The 17,500-nt window shown below is 40.8% G+C and overlaps 1 protein-coding gene across 2 annotated transcripts in view; it reads right to left on the bottom strand.

The window, feature by feature from the left end:
* LOC143135443 (fibroblast growth factor receptor-like 1) overlaps nucleotides 1-17,500 on the bottom strand; it is a 71,909-nt gene that overhangs the window by 5,599 nt on the left and 48,810 nt on the right. For both annotated transcript variants that reach the window (XM_076296107.1, XM_076296106.1), the window contains exons 4-6: nucleotides 15,356-15,436; nucleotides 12,458-12,742; nucleotides 503-675 (exon numbers count right to left, since the gene is read on the bottom strand). In XM_076296107.1, coding sequence (XP_076152222.1) covers nucleotides 503-675; nucleotides 12,458-12,742; nucleotides 15,356-15,436 — 539 coding nt within the window. The remainder of the gene's footprint in view (nucleotides 1-502; nucleotides 676-12,457; nucleotides 12,743-15,355; nucleotides 15,437-17,500) is intronic.

The following is a 17,500-nucleotide window of genomic DNA, read 5'->3' as shown; positions in this document are numbered from 1 at the left end:
GTGTGTGTGTGTGTGTGTGAGTGTGTGTATGAGTGTGTGTGTGTGAGTGTGTGTATGAGTGTGTGTGTGTGTGTGTGTGTGTGTGTGTGTGTGAGTGTGTGTATGAGTGTGTGTGTGTGTGTGTGTGTATGAGTGTGTGTGTGTGTGTGTGTGTGTGTGTGTGTGTGTGTGTGTGAGTGTGTGTATGAGTGTGTGTGTGTGTGTGTGTGTATGAGTGTGTGTGTGTGTGTGTGTGTGTGTGTGTGTGTGTGTGTGTGTGTGTGTGAGAGTGTGTATGAGTGTGTGTGTGTGTGTGTGTGTGTGTGTGTGTGTGTGTGAGTGTGTGTATGAGTGTGTGTGTGTGTGTGTGTGTATGAGTGTGTGTGTGTGTGTGTGTGTGTGTGTGTGTGTGTGTGAGAGTGTGTATGAGTGTGTGTGTGTGTGTGTGTGTGTGTGTGTGTGTGTGTGAGAGTGTGTATGAGTGTGTGTGTGTGTGTGTGTGTGTGTGTGTGTGTGTGCTGACCTCTATGGTGGAGTTGTATCGTGCGTCGGCCGTGCTGTCCAGCCGTTTGAGCCACTGGATGACGGGCTTGACGTCGCTGCGGACTCTACACTGCAGGGAGGCGGAGCCTCCAGCCGCCACCGTGGTGTTCACCGGGTGAGTCCCGCTCAGAACCGGCTTCGAGTTGGTCCGCTCTGCAACACACACACACACACCCGCCAGCATGAGAGGGTACAGCATACACGTGCGCTGTGTGTGTGTGTGTGTGTGTGTGTGTGTGTATGTACCATTTCCTAAATATTTCAGATAATTGTTAGACATAGACATATGACACACATACGCATTCCCAAGTCAAACATTCGCCCACTCAGATCCATATTGCTGAAAAGTTGCTGCCACATGATCTTGAGTCACACACACACTCACACACACACTCATCTTGAGTCATTCTCTTGAGCAATCGCCTTGTGTGGCTAACTGCCATTAGCATCTTGTGTTGCTAGCTAACATTAGCATCTTGTGTTGCTAGCCAACATTAGCATCTTGTGTGGCTAACTAACATTAGCATTTTTAGTAGCTAACTAACATTACCATCTCGTGCAGCAGTCTGCCTAGCTTTGGTTGTTGATAAGGCATTGTGACCACATAAGATAAAACATTGATCAACATATTACCATTTTATTGACATAGCGGCATTGTCTTGTTAGAGTAAACTGACCAAAAGAAATGGGCACACACACAGTCCATACAAAGATAGTGTGACACCGGCGAAAAATGCCTTGTCTGTACAAACTGACTTGGCCAAATAAATCCAATTCTGATTCTGAGCAAAATGATCACTCAACTTTTCCTTGGAGCTGTGGCATGTGCCCCCATCACTGCACCCAGGCTACATCTACATTAGTTTGTTTTTGTTTTTATTTAGAAACAAATGTGTTCCGCCTCCACAAAGAAACGAAATTAAAGCCCTATCTGTTCACATGACACCACTGATACGCAAACCACTCAACCATTCATGTGTGCAGCAAACGCATCTTCTGAGAACACTCCAGATTCCACCCACCATGCCAAAACAGACCAATGAAAACATATGATGCTGCTTTGCCGTTTGTTCTCACGCTGTCAATCAAACCGCAGAGTGGCGCCATGATGAGAGAGAGATTACCAAACGGTAAATAAAAAGTGGCTAATAAACGGTAAACTTCTATATGATTCAATAAGTGGCTAATAAACGGTAAACTTCTATATGATTCAATAAGTGGCTAATAAACGGTAAACTTCTATATGATTCAATAAGTGGCTAATAAACGGTAAACTTCAATATGATTCAATAAGTGGCTAATAAACGGTAAACTTCAATATGATTCAATAAGTGGCTAATAAACGGTAAACTTCTATATGATTCAATAAGTGGCTAATAAACGGTAAACTTCAATATGATTCAATAAGTGGCTAATAAACGCTAAACTGCTTTAACTGCCTGAAATATCCGATTTTGTTTACTATGCTAGGAGTTTAGTGCTGAGCTGGTGGGTGCCTATTTCCAACATTTCTCAGGGCACATCAACAGTTAGACCAAGAATTCTCGTCGCAAATCAAAATTCCACTGGAGCTCCAAGCGAATTTGTACATGCAGCCTCACAACACTGTTTACAGCTCTTCGAGTCACGGTAAAATTTAATTTTTGATACATAGCTAATTTAGATACACTTATGGTGTGGGTGCTTGCGTTTCTTTAGGAATCCACCATCTTGGTTTGTAAAGAAATGAATATTAAGTGACACATACACGTAAGAGGTTGGACATACGGCATGGTTGGTAAAAGCTGACATTCCTATATATGATTTAAAAAGTGGCTAATAAACGGTAAACTTCTATATGATTTAGAAAGTGGCTAATAAACTGTAAACTTCTATATGATTTAAAAGTAAGCTACAATACTTTTCTTCAGTTTAAAAATGGCCGACAGAGGGCCTAGCAGATCCTGATGGTCCACCACTGGAGTGTGTGTGTGTGTGTGTGTGTGTGTGTATGTAGAACTTGGCTGGCTGCTTAGGAGGGGAGGGGCATATGTAACACCAGGAGGAAGTGTTGCTAGTTTCCTCCCTCTGCTGTGGTTTCATTGCACATGTGTGTGTGTGTGTGTGTGTGTGTGTGTGTGTGTGTGTGAGAGAGAGTGTGTGAGTGTGTGTGTGAGGAGGGTTTTACTGCACATGTGGTTTTAGCATACAGACTCAGAGGTGCGACAGCTGAGACTTAATTACATCCAGATGGGAGTCAAAGACACACACACACAGACACAGACACACACGCACAGACAGACACACACACACATACACAAAAGTACACACAATGGTTAATGCACAGACACATAAACATTCCCATATACACAACACTACATACCTACATGCACACACACATACAAACACAGACACACACACATTCTCTCTCTCTCTCTCTCTCACACACACACACACACTCTCTCTCTCACACACACACACTATATCTCTCTCTCTCTCACACTCACACACACACGCACTCTCTTCTCTCTCTCTCTCTCACACACACACATACACTTTCTCTCTCTCTCTCTCTCTCTCACTCACTCACTCACACACACACACACACACACACACACACACGGTTCCTGCCCTTGCATACATTCACTGCTTGTTTGATTTTAAGGGCACTCAACAGACAGGAATCATTATAAATGGTTACATCATTCGTCCTTCAATCCTGCCTGTGAGCAGTTAAAGTCTGTGTGTGTGTGTGTGTGTGTGTGTGCCTGTGAGCAGTTAAAGTCTGTATGTGTGTGTGTGTGTGTGAGCAGTTAAAGTCTGTGTGTGTGTGTGTGTGTGTGTGTGAGCAGTTAAAGTCTGTGTGTGTGTGTGTGTGTGTGTGTGTGCGTGCCCGCCCAGGTGTTTGCATTCCCTTGTTTTTTTCCTAATAAAAACCTGCCAGGAGAGTTTAAACTGACCTTCAAGACATCTGCATTCTAAAGGACAACTGTAGCCTAAATGTGAGTGTGTGTGTGTTTGTGTCTGTGTGAGTGTGTCTGTGTGTGTTTGTGTCTGTGTGAGTGTGTCTGTGTGTTTGTGTGTGTAATGTTTAGGATTGAGATCAATGTCTTTTTCACGCATCATTCACGCATAATCAGAAAATACTCTCGATGAGTATAAATATATATTACCATGTTTCACATAAATATGTATCTAATAACTTACATCACCTACCGTAAATCCTCAAATTATGGACGGGATTCTATTCATAGCCGGGCCTTGGATACTAGCCGGGGTCGTGGATACTAGCCGGGGTCGTGGTTGATTCGGACAAATAAAGGCCAGCCCCAAAACACAAGCCGAGGTAATAACTGCCTATCAGTATGGCTATCAGTCCACGTGCACTAGAAGAAATTGTTTCGATTTAACTCAATGCAATAAAAGAGCTCTTCTTAATATTTTATATTGCTTGATGGTTTAATACTGTTGCCAATGAAACGCCGTTGTACACCATGGGTCTCCAACACGTTGCTTTCAAGATACCAGTCGCGTGCCACCCCCTTCTGAGCTTGCCAGAGTCCATCTACCTATCTATTACGCATTCAGCCTTGCCATGTATCACTGTTGTGAGGACCACTTGCTTACTTCAACAACACGTTACATTTATATAGCGCTTTTCAACTTCAACAACAACAACAACATGTTACATTTATATAGCGCTTTTCAACTTCAACAACAACAACAACAACATGTTACATTTATATAGCGCTTTTCAACTACAACAACAACAACAACACGTTACATTTATATAGCGCTTTTCAACTACAACAACAACAACACGTTACATTTATATAGCGCTTTTCAACAACAACAACAACAACATGTTACATTTATATAGCGCTTTTCAACTACAACAACAACACGTTACATTTATATAGCGCTTTTCAACTTCAACAACAACAACACGTTACATTTATATAGCGCTTTTCAACTTCAACAACAACATGTTACATTTATATAGCGCTTTTCAACTTCAACAACAACAACAACAACATGTTACATTTATATAGCGCTTTTCAACTACAACAACAACAACAACACGTTACATTTATATAGCGCTTTTCAACTACAACAACAACAACATGTTACATTTATATAGCGCTTTTCAACTACAACAACAACACGTTACATTTATATAGCGCTTTTCAACTTCAACAACAACAACACGTTACATTTATATAGCGCTTTTCAACTACAACTACAACATGTTACATTTATATAGCGCTTTTCAACAACAACAACAACATGTTACATTTATATAGCGCTTTTCAACTACAACAACAACAACAACAACACGTTACATTTATATAGCGCTTTTCAACAACAACAACAACAACACGTTACATTTATATAGCGCTTTTCAACTACAACAACAACATGTTACATTTATATAGCGCTTTTCAACTACAACAACAACAACATGTTACATTTATATAGCGCTTTTCAACTACAACAACAACAACATGTTACATTTATATAGCGCTTTTCAACTACAACAACAACAACATGTTACATTTATATAGCGCTTTTCAACTACAACAACAACATGTTACATTTATATAGCGCTTTTCAACTACAACAACAACATGTTACATTTATATAGCGCTTTTCAACTACAACAACAACAACATGTTACATTTATATAGCGCTTTTCAACAACAACAACAACAACATGTTACATTTATATAGCGCTTTTCAACTTCAACAACAACATGTTACATTTATATAGCGCTTTTCAACTACAACAACAACAACAACATGTTACATTTATATAGCGCTTTTCAACTACAACAACAACAACAACATGTTACATTTATATAGCGCTTTTCAACAACAACAACAACAACAACACGTTACATTTATATAGCGCTTTTCAACTACAACAACAACAACAACATGTTACATTTATATAGCGCTTTTCAACTACAACAACAACACGTTACATTTATATAGCACTTTTCAACAACAACGACAACAACAACAACAACAACACGTTACATTTATATAGCGCTTTTCAACAACAACAACAACAACATGTTACATTTATATAGCGCTTTTCAACTACAACAACAACATGTTACATTTATATAGCGCTTTTCAACTACAACAACAACAACACGTTACATTTATATAGCGCTTTTCAACAACAACAACAACAACACGTTACATTTATATAGCGCTTTTCAACTACAACAACAACATGTTACATTTATATAGCGCTTTTCAACTACAACAACAACAACATGTTACATTTATATAGCGCTTTTCAACTACAACAACAACACGTTACATTTATATAGCGCTTTTCAACTTCAACAACAACAACACGTTACATTTATATAGCGCTTTTCAACTACAACTACAACATGTTACATTTATATAGCGCTTTTCAACAACAACAACAACATGTTACATTTATATAGCGCTTTTCAACTACAACAACAACAACAACAACACGTTACATTTATATAGCGCTTTTCAACAACAACAACAACAACACGTTACATTTATATAGCGCTTTTCAACTACAACAACAACATGTTACATTTATATAGTGCTTTTCAACTACAACAACAACAACATGTTACATTTATATAGCGCTTTTCAACTACAACAACAACAACATGTTACATTTATATAGCGCTTTTCAACTACAACAACAACATGTTACATTTATATAGCGCTTTTCAACTACAACAACAACATGTTACATTTATATAGCGCTTTTCAACTACAACAACAACAACATGTTACATTTATATAGCGCTTTTCAACAACAACAACAACAACATGTTACATTTATATAGCGCTTTTCAACTTCAACAACAACATGTTACATTTATATAGCGCTTTTCAACTACAACAACAACAACAACATGTTACATTTATATAGCGCTTTTCAACTACAACAACAACAACAACATGTTACATTTATATAGCGCTTTTCAACAACAACAACAACAACAACACGTTACATTTATATAGCGCTTTTCAACTACAACAACAACAACAACATGTTACATTTATATAGCGCTTTTCAACTACAACAACAACACGTTACATTTATATAGCGCTTTTCAACTACAACAACAACAACACGTTACATTTATATAGCGCTTTTCAACAACAACAACAACAACATGTTACATTTATATAGCGCTTTTCAACAACAACAACAACAACACGTTACATTTATATAGCGCTTTTCAACTTCAACAACAACAACACGTTACATTTATATAGCGCTTTTCAACTTCAACAACAACAACACGTTACATTTATATAGCGCTTTTCAACTACAACAACAACAACACGTTACATTTATATAGCGCTTTTCAACTTCAACAACAACACGTTACATTTATATAGCGCTTTTCAACTACAACAACAACACGTTACATTTATATAGCGCTTTTCAACTACAACAACAACAACAACAACATGTTACATTTATATAGCGCTTTTCAACTACAACAACAACAACACGTCACATTTATATAGCGCTTTTCAACTACAACAACAACATGTTACATTTATATAGCGCTTTTCAACAACAACAACAACAACACGTTACATTTATATAGCGCTTTTCAACTACAACAACAACAACACGTTACATTTATATAGCGCTTTTCAACTACAACAACAACAACAACAACATGTTACATTTATATAGCGCTTTTCAACTACAACAACAACAACAACAACATGTTACATTTATATAGCGCTTTTCAACTACAACAACAACACGTTACATTTATATAGCGCTTTTCAACTACAACAACAACACGTTACATTTATATAGCGCTTTTCAACTACAACAACAACAACAACAACATGTTACATTTATATAGCGCTTTTCAACTACAACAACAACATGTTACATTTATATAGCGCTTTTCAACTACAACAACAACAACACGTTACATTTATATAGCGCTTTTCAACTTCAACAACAACAACACGTTACATTTATATAGCGCTTTTCAACTTCAACAACAACAACACGTTACATTTATAGAGCGCTTTTCAACTTCAACAACAACACGTTACATTTATATAGCGCTTTTCAACTACAACAACAACACGTTACATTTATATAGCGCTTTTCAACTACAACAACAACAACAACAACATGTTACATTTATATAGCGCTTTTCAACTACAACAACAACAACACGTTACATTTATATAGCGCTTTTCAACTACAACAACAACAACACGTTACATTTATATAGCGCTTTTCAACTACAACACGTTACATTTATATAGCGCTTTTCAACTACAGGGCAATTCCATGCAAAGGTCATCCCTACCATGGAAAAAAAAATTTGTGCGTACGCAAATAGAACTGTTGTTAAAATCTTCATTTAGGTCTATATTTTATTGTTTGTAATTGATCTGATTGAATTTGATGGAGAATTACACTCTTTTTACATCATAAATATGGTGTGCAACCATACAGAAACAACATTTTTCACATGGTAATATTATACATATTTAAAAAGTGGATAAATGGACCCAAGGTTCAAACAAATTGTGTCATTTGACAAATTCCATATTGACAAGGGAATGGTAGAGCAATGTCTATGCTCAGCTTGCCTTTAAGAGCACAACTCCTTACATTTGTAAGGCTTTTGTTTTTAAGTCAGCAAGTTCCATGGCCATGTCACATCCATAACGTTTTATAGGAAAAGTTTATGCTACACATACAGTGTTGATGTGACAATGTCCAAAGTGTCTGTGCAAAGCTGATTTATATCAATGTAAAGTGTTATGACCAAATTGTGCCCCTTTCTTACTTTTAAAACCTTTAATGGTGCGTTATGGATGTGACGTTATGGATGTTACATAATGTGAATTTACAAGACGGAGACTTTATTATACCTCAAAGCCGATAAAACGTCAGTTCTGGTGGCATGTCAGTTTTAACGCATTTCACCTTAGTGTTTACAATTGACATTTCAAAGATTATTAGGTTGATCAAAACCACAGGGAGGCCTTGCCTAACCATTAGCAAAACAAACATAATATTAAAATACCTCCAGTGATTAGCCTAGCCATAGCCTATTTTCAAGTGGCCTAATAATGAAAATCTGAGCGATTATCTTCCTGTAACTTTCATACTCTTGTTGTACAGTAACTGGATTATCGTGTTAGCTGGTGAAGATGGCTGACTTTGCAGCTGGAGTTAACATAGCAACCTGTTGCAGATCTGTTCAGCCTGCCGTTCACATCTGTTTAACACAGTTTAATTTTAAATGTGACGCGATATGCCAGCATTTGAAGTGTCAGGTCCTCTGTAGCTAATACCCACAGAGTAACATGAGTAACGGCAGCAATAAACTAGATGTACCGCATAGCGGTACAAAATATGATCAGTCTCTCAGCATCTCAGTCCTGCATATTCTCTTCGCAAAAATAAATCACGCTTGTCAATTTGTCTCCATCTCCTACTCCTGCAACTCATGTGCATGTAAATGAGTGTGTGCATATGTGAGTTTGCTTTTGTTTATAAGAGTGTGAGTAAGTGTGTGTCTGTGTGTGTGTCTGTGTGTGTGCATGTGCGTGCCTGTGTTTGTGTGTGTGTGTGTGTGTGTGTGTGTGTGTGTGTGTGTGTGTGCGTGTGTGTATTTGCATGCGCACATGCGTATGCGTGCCTGTGTGTGTGTGTGTGTTTATGTGTCTGCATTCATGTGGGTGGGTGTTTGTGCATGTGTGTGTGTGTGTGTGTGTGTGTTTGCCTGTCTGTATGTGTTTATGTGTGTGTGTGTGCTTGCCAGTCTGTATGTGTGCGATTGTGCGTGCGTGCATGTGTGTGTGTGTGTGTGTGTGTGTGTGTGTGTGTGTGTGTGCATTTGTGTGCATGTGCGTGTGTGCGCGTGCATGTACTTTATGTGTGCAAATCACAAATGAGTGGGTATGGGCTAGGTTGATGCGGGCTCTTGAGACTAACATACCATAAATATTTTGTTATCTTGGGTGCAACGGTTCAGGTAGGGCTAGTTATTTAGGGGAGTGGCCACCAAGTTTCATGTTCCCTGGTGTTTTAGTAACCCGGGAATCACTGACCAAAATTGATGACGGTAAAAGAAAAAAATACATTTATTTTTTATATTTTAAATGACTTGTTGTCCTGATTCTTCCTGTGGATCTTAGTGGGCACTGAGGAAGCAATAATTTCATCGCTAGTTTTTCATGATTACTATTTCAATTGTTTCATATCAAAATTCACTACTTAATTATGTGTTTTATGTAGTTTGTCGAGGACTGGTTCAGACACGTCACATCCATAACGTGAAACCGTCACATCCATAACGCCAGTTTTTCCTACATAATGCATTACGAAAATGACGCATAGTTTCAAAAACATACTTTTTGTGTTCATTCAAGTCTCCTTCATGCTACACATATCATAGTTTCGGCAGTTTCCTTAAAAATTCACAGAGTTTGTAGAAAACCTGTAATCTCTCACAAAAGTGTGTCCATTTCATGTCACATCCATAACGCTGATAAAATGCCTTGTATTCTTAGGATGAAATTGATTATATGAAATTTGAGGATTTCTCAGTATTCAGAGGACAGAGGTTACATTAAAAGTTATGCAAATTAATTCACTGATACTAATTTTGCCCCCACTCTAAGGCATTTTGTTTACCAATATGAGTCCAATTGTCACATCCATAACGCTGGAACTGCCCTACAACAACAACATGTTACATTTATATAGCGCTTTTCAACTACAACAACAACAACACGTTACATTTATATAGCGCTTTTCAACTACAACAACAACATGTTACATTTATATAGCGCTTTTCAACTTCAACAACAACATGTTACATTTATATAGCACTTTTCAACTACAACAACAACAACATGTTACATTTATATAGCGCTTTTCAACTTCAACAACAACATGTTACATTTATATAGCGCTTTTCAACTTCAACAACAACATGTTACATTTATATAGCGCTTTTCAACTTCAACAACACGTTACATTTATATAGCGCTTTTCAACTACAACAACAACAACACGTTACATTTATATAGCGCTTTTCAACTACAACAACAACATGTTACATTTATATAGCGCTTTTCAACAACAACAACAACACGTTACATTTATATAGCGCTTTTCAACTACAACTACAACAACAACAACATGTTACATTTATATAGCGCTTTTCAACTTCAACAACAACACGTTACATTTGTATAGCGCTTTTCAACTACAACAACAACATGTTACATTTATATAGCGCTTTTCAACAACAACAACATGTTACATTTATATAGCGCTTTTCAACAACAACAACAACACGTTACATTTATATAGCGCTTTTCAACTACAACTACAACAACAACAACATGTTACATTTATATAGCGCTTTTCAACTTCAACAACAACACGTTACATTTATATAGCGCTTTTCAACTACAACAACAACATGTTACATTTATATAGCGCTTTTCAACTACAACAACAACATGTTACATTTATATAGCGCTTTTCAACTACAACAACATGTTACATTTATATAGCGCTTTTCAACTACAACAACAACAACATGTTACATTTATATAGCGCTTTTCAACTACAACAACAACACGTTACATTTATATAGCGCTTTGCAAAGTGCTTCACAGGGATTGGGGGAACCTCACTAACCACCACTAATGTGTAGCACCCACCTGGGGAACCTCACTAACCACCACCAAGGGGCAGCCGTGGCCTACTGGTTAGCGCTTCGGACTTGTAACCGGAGGGTTGCCGGTTCGAAGGCACCTAACCCCTCACTGCTCCCCGAGCGCCGCTGTTGTTGCAGGCAGCTCACTGCGCCGGGATTAGTGTGTGCTTCATCTCACTGTGTTCACTGTGTGCTGAGTGTGTTTCACTAATTCACGGATTGGGATAAATGCAGAGACCAAATTTCCCTCACGGGATCAAAAGAGTATATAAACTTATAGTTATCGTAACACCCCCAATTATCACCACTTTTGTTCAGAAATTCTAAAACAACATTGTTTTTTAACACTTCAAAATAACATTTGCTAAATGAACCTTACATTTTTCAGTAGCCATAGGTGTGTAGATTTGAACAAAATCTGGTTTGGGAGCATTTACTGCCTGAAATATCCGATTTTGTTTACCACGCTCGGAGTTATAGTGCTGGCCTGATGGGTCGCCTATTTACGCCGTTTCAATGGCACATGAACGGTTAGACCGCAAATTCTCGTCATGAAATTAAAATTCCACTGGAGCTCCAAGCGGACTTGTACACGCAGCCTTACAACACTGTTTACAGCTCTTCGAGTCACGGTAAAATGTAATTTTTGGTACATAGCTAATTTAGATACACCTATGATGTGGGTGCTTGCGTTTCTTTAGGAGTCCGCCGGTTTGTATAGAAATGGATATTAAGCGACACATACACGCAAGACGGCGGAAATACGGGACCGACGGTAATAGGGGGAGTTCCGATACTATACAATGTGTAGCACCCACCGGGTGAACCTCACTAACCACCACTAGTGTGTAGCACCCAACTGATGCACGGCAGCCATTATGCACCAGAACGCTCACCACACACCACACACCAGCTTGAGGTGGAGAGTGAGGCAGTGTGTAGTCACATATAACCTCCAGCCTGTGTGTGTGTGTGTGTGTGTGTGTGTGTGTGTGTGTGTTTGTGTTTGTGTGTGTGTGTGTGTGTGTGTGTGTGTGTGTGTTTGTGTGTGTGTGTGTGTGTTTGTGTTTGTGTGTGTGTGTGTTTGTGTGTGTGTTTGTGTGTGTGTGTGTGTGTGTGTGCTCACGTATAACCTCCAGCCTGTATGTGTGTGTGTGTGTGTGTGTGTGTGCTCACGTATAACCTCCAGCCTGTGTGTGTGTGTGTGTGTGTGTACTCACGTATAACCTCCAGCCTGTAGGTGGCGTTGATGAGTCCGGCGCGGTTGGACACTCTGCAGGTGTATCGCCCACTGTGCTCCGGCGTGAGCGCGCGCAGGCTGAGCGTCCACTTCCTGTGGCGGCCCACGCCCACTTCCTGCTCGCTCAGTGGCCGCTCGTCCTTTAGCCACACGATGTCTGGCCGCGGCTGGCCACTCGCCACACACTTCAGCCGCACGGAGCTGCCGACCGGACGCGCGATCACGCGCTTGCGCATCTTGGAGGGCTGAGTGAAGCGTGGACGCACTACGGGGAGAGAGAAAGCCATCTTACCGTGTGTGTGTGTGTGTGTGTTACCGTCCCTGTGTGTGTGTGTGTGTGTGTGTGTGTGTGTGTTACCGTCCCTGTGTGTGTGTGTGTGTGTGTGTGTGTTACCGTCCCTGTGTGTGTGTGTGTGTGTGTGTGTGTGTGTGTGTGTGTGTGTGTTACCCTCCCTGTGTGTGTGTGTGTGTGTGTGTGTGTGTGTGTGTGTGTGTGTGTTACCGTCCCTGTGTGTGTGTGTGTGTGTGTGTGTGTGTGTTACCGTCCCTGTGTGTGTGTGTGTGTGTGTGTGTGTGTGTGTGTGTGTTACCCTCCCTGTGTGTGTGTGTGTGTGTGTGTGTGTGTTACCGTCCCTGTGTGTGTGTGTGTGTGTGTGTGTTACCGTCCCTGTGTGTGTGTGTGTGTGTGTGTGTGTGTGTTACCGTCCCTGTGTGTGTGTGTGTGTGTGTGTGTGTGTGTGTTACCCTCCCTGTGTGTGTGTGTGTGTGTGTGTGTGTGTTACCGTCCCTGTGTGTGTGTGTGTGTGTGTGTGTGTTACCGTCCCTGTGTGTGTGTGTGTGTGTGTGTGTGTTACCGTCCCTGTGTGTGTGTGTGTGTGTGTTACCATCCCTGTGTGTGTGTGTGTCTGTGTGTGTGTGTGTGTGTGTGTGTGTGTGTGTGTGTGTGTTACCGTCCCTGTGTGTGTATGCACACACATACAGAACCTCTAACACACACATACAGAACCTCTAACACACACACACATATAGAACCTCTAACACACACGTGTATAGAACCTCTAACACACACACATATATAGAACCTCTAACAGACGCGTGTATAGAACCTCTAACACACATGTATAGAACCTCTAACACATACACACATATAGAACCTCTAACACACACATGTATAGAACCTCTAACACACGTATAGAACCTCTAACACACACATGTATAGAACCTCTAACACACACACACATATAGAACCTCTAACACACACATATAGAACCTCTAACACACACGTATAGAACCTCTAACACACACACACGTATAGAACCTCTAACACACACATGTATAGAACCTCTAACACACACACACATATAGAACCTCTAACACACATGTATAGAACCTCTAACACACATGTATAGAACCTCTAACACACAGGTGTATAGAACCTCTAACACACACACGTATAGAACCTCTAACACACATGTATAGAGCCTCTAACACACATGTATAGAACCTCTAACACACACGTGTATTAGCCTGGCTAGCGCCACCACTTCTCAATGAGACGTGGTCTGGGAACCAAACGCTACACGTGTATAGAACCTCTAACACACACACGTATAGAACCTCTAACACACACACACAAGGGTTGGGTAAAGGGTAAAGGGTTGGGTAAAGGGTAAAGGGTTGGGTAAAGGGTTGGGTAAAGGGTAAAGGGTTGGGTAAAGGGTTGGGTAAAGGGTTAGGTAAAGGGTTAGGTAAAGGTAAAGGGTTGGGTAAAGGGTAAAGGGTTGGGTAAAGGGTTGGGTAAAGGTAAAGGGTTGGGTAAAGGGTTGGGTAAAGGGTTGGGTAAAGGGTAAAGGGTAAAGGGTAAAGGGTTGGGTAAAGGGTTGGGTAAAGGGTAAAGGGTTGGGTAAAGGGTTGGGTAAAGGGTAGGGTAAAGGGTTGGGTAAAGGGTTGGGTAAAGGGTTGGGTAAAGGGTAGGGTAAAGGGTTGGGTAAAGGGTAAAGGGTTGGGTAAAGGGTTGGGTAAAGGGTAGGGTAAAGGGTTGGGTAAAGGGTAAAGGGTTGGGTAAAGGGTTTTTAGGTAAAGGGTTGGGTAAAGGGTTGGGTAAAGGGTTGGGTAAAGGGTAAAGGGTTGGGTAAAGGGTTGGGTAAAGGGTTGGGTAAAGGGTAAAGGGTTGGGTAAAGGGTTGGGTAAAGGGTTGGGTAAAGGGTTTTTAGGTAAAGGGTTGGGTAAAGGGTTGGGTAAAGGGTAGGGTAAAGGGTAAAGGGTTGGGTAAAGGGTTGGGTAAAGGGTAGGGTAAAGGGTTGGGTAAAGGGTTGGGTAAAGGGTTGGGTAAAGGGTAGGGTAAAGGGTTGGGTAAAGGGTAAAGGGTTGGGTAAAGGGTTGGGTAAAGGGTAGGGTAAAGGGTTGGGTAAAGGGTAAAGGGTTGGGTAAAGGGTTTTTAGGTAAAGGGTTGGGTAAAGGGTTGGGTAAAGGGTTGGGTAAAGGGTAAAGGGTAAAGGGTAAAGGGTTGGGTAAAGGGTTGGGTAAAGGGTAAAGGGTTGGGTAAAGTAAAGGGTTTTTAGGTAAAAGGTTGGGTAAAGGGTTGGGTAAAGGGTAGGGTAAAGGGTAAAGGGTTGGGTAAAGGGTTTTTAGGTAAAGGGTTGGGTAAAGGGTTGGGTAAAGGGTAAAGGGTTGGGTAAAGGGTTGGGTAAAGGGTTGGGTAAAGGGTAGGGTAAAGGGTAAAGGGTTGGGTAAAGGGTTTTTAGGTGAAGGGTTGGTAAAGGGTAGGGTAAAGGGTAAAGGGTTGGGTAAAGGGTTTTTAGGTAAAGGGTTGGGTAAAGGGTTGGGTAAAGGGTAAAGGGTTAGGTAAAGGTAACGGAAGCTGCAGTCTGTTTCTTACCCAGTTTCCCCGGCGACACCTCCGGACTGGAATTTGGGTCTGCATCATGAAACTCTCTCTGGGAGCGAGAGCCAGAGTCATCTACACACACACACACACACACACACACACACACACACACACACACACACACACACACACACAGACATTCACACACACACAAACAGACATATACACAGACATACACACAGACATACACGTACACACACACACGCACACACACACACACACACACACATTGAAATAATTTGTGGAAGACCACAGTACACAATATAATAGCACTTTATACATTAATATCAATCACAGCATGTGGTTTACAGATTCTTCATGATCGTAAATTATGAATGGACCCAGAATAGATACACACACCCACCCACACACAAACACACACACATCCTAATAATGAATGGACACAGAATAGACATTTCTTCCTATTGCAGATATCATCCTTTAGATGATTTTACACCCCCCACCCCCCCCCCCCCCCACACACACACACACCCACCCACACACACACCAATTCACACATCCTTTAAATCACCACTGTGTCATCTTAGATCTTAAGCTTCAAGCCCCATATCAGTAAAGTTCCCCAGACAGCGTATTTCCACCTGAGAAACATTGCCAAAGTGCGGCCTTTTTTAACTCAACAAGATGCAGAAAAATGAACCCATGCCTTTATCACTAGCAGGTTAGACTACTGCAATTCACTATTTACTGGTCTCACAAAAAATATATAAAGAAATTGGAACTCATACACGAAGTCCCGCAACTCTAGCCATCATAATGCGAGAAATTCCCGTACCAACTTTTGGAACCTGCAGATATCATCCTTTAGAACCTGCAGATGCCATCCTTTAGAACCTGCAGATATCATCCTTTAGAACCTGCAGATACCATCCTTTAGGTGATTCTACTAGTATTCCCAACACACAACATATGAGTATGTGAGATAATTGTGTTGGGTAGGTTGTGTACAGGCCAATGTGTGTGATAAGTCAAGTAATATTCATTAGTCCTGTAGGAAACTTGCTCTCTGCATTTGACACATCTGGGGGTAACACACACACGTACACGCACACACACTTACAACATTAACTTTATTATTATTCTTATGTGCGGAGAGCAGCTGAGGGTTCCATCACTCCCCCCACCCGTCCAGGAGCTGAGGGTTCCATCACTCCCCCCACCCGTCCAGGAGCCGGCCAGCCTCCACCACAACCCTTACAGCCTCCATCACAACCCTTACAGCCTCCACCACAACCCTTACAGCCTCCACCACAACTCTTACAGCCTCCATCACAACCCTTACAGACATGTTAGGTTTCTGGTGAACAGTTGCCGCAAACTTGCGGCAAAGTCATATTTTCACATGCAAATTAGGTTTCTGGCAAACAGTTGTGGTTAACTTTTGGTAATATTGCAGCAAATTTGCAGCAATATCATATGCAACTTCGGTTTATCACCAGAAGTTCACTGGAAGTTTGCCTCTAGCGGCCAACACTGTCAAACTTCTGGCAATATTTTCTAGTGAACTCATTTCTAGTGATCTAGTGAACTCATTTCTAGTGATCTAGTGAACTCATTTCTAGTGATCTAGTGATCTAGTGAACTCATTTCTAGTGATCTAGTGATCTCATTTCTAGTGATCTAGTGATCTTGTGAACTCATCTGTTTCCCACAAATCACCCACAAGTTTGCTGCAAATCTACCACAAACATTTAATTTTTGTAAGGGAAGTCAGATTCCCTAACTAGTAGTGTGTATGTGTGTGTGTGTGTGTATGTGACTGTGTGTGTGTGTGTACGTGTGCGTTATACAATGAAGACAGAGAGTTTGGAGGAAGGGTTTCACTTGAGTTCTCCTGAAATAGCCATGACATCATCAGACTGACCCTGCAGGAGCACAATTAACAGTCTGTGTGTGTGTGTGCGTGTGTGTGTGTGCGTGTGTGTGTGTGTGCGTGCATGTGTGTGTGAGAGAGAGGGAGAGAGAGAGAGAGAGACAGACAGAGATAAAGACAGAGAGAGAGAGTGATGGAGGGAGAGAGAGAGAGAGAGAGAAAAAGAGTGATGGAGGGAGAGAGAGTGTTGTGATGAGCAGAACAGAGGTTCCAGTGCTTCATCAACATCCTTATCCTCATGA

This window comes from Alosa pseudoharengus, unplaced genomic scaffold, assembly GCF_046254945.1.
Source record: "Alosa pseudoharengus isolate Yale_2024_CS ecotype anadromous, Long Island Sound unplaced genomic scaffold, YU_APseudo_1.1 YU_APseudo_1.1_scf_2, whole genome shotgun sequence".
NCBI lineage: Eukaryota > Metazoa > Chordata > Actinopteri > Clupeiformes > Clupeidae > Alosa > Alosa pseudoharengus.
Note: the sequence above shows the minus strand (reverse complement) of the source record. Positions and strands in the feature narration are given on the sequence as shown.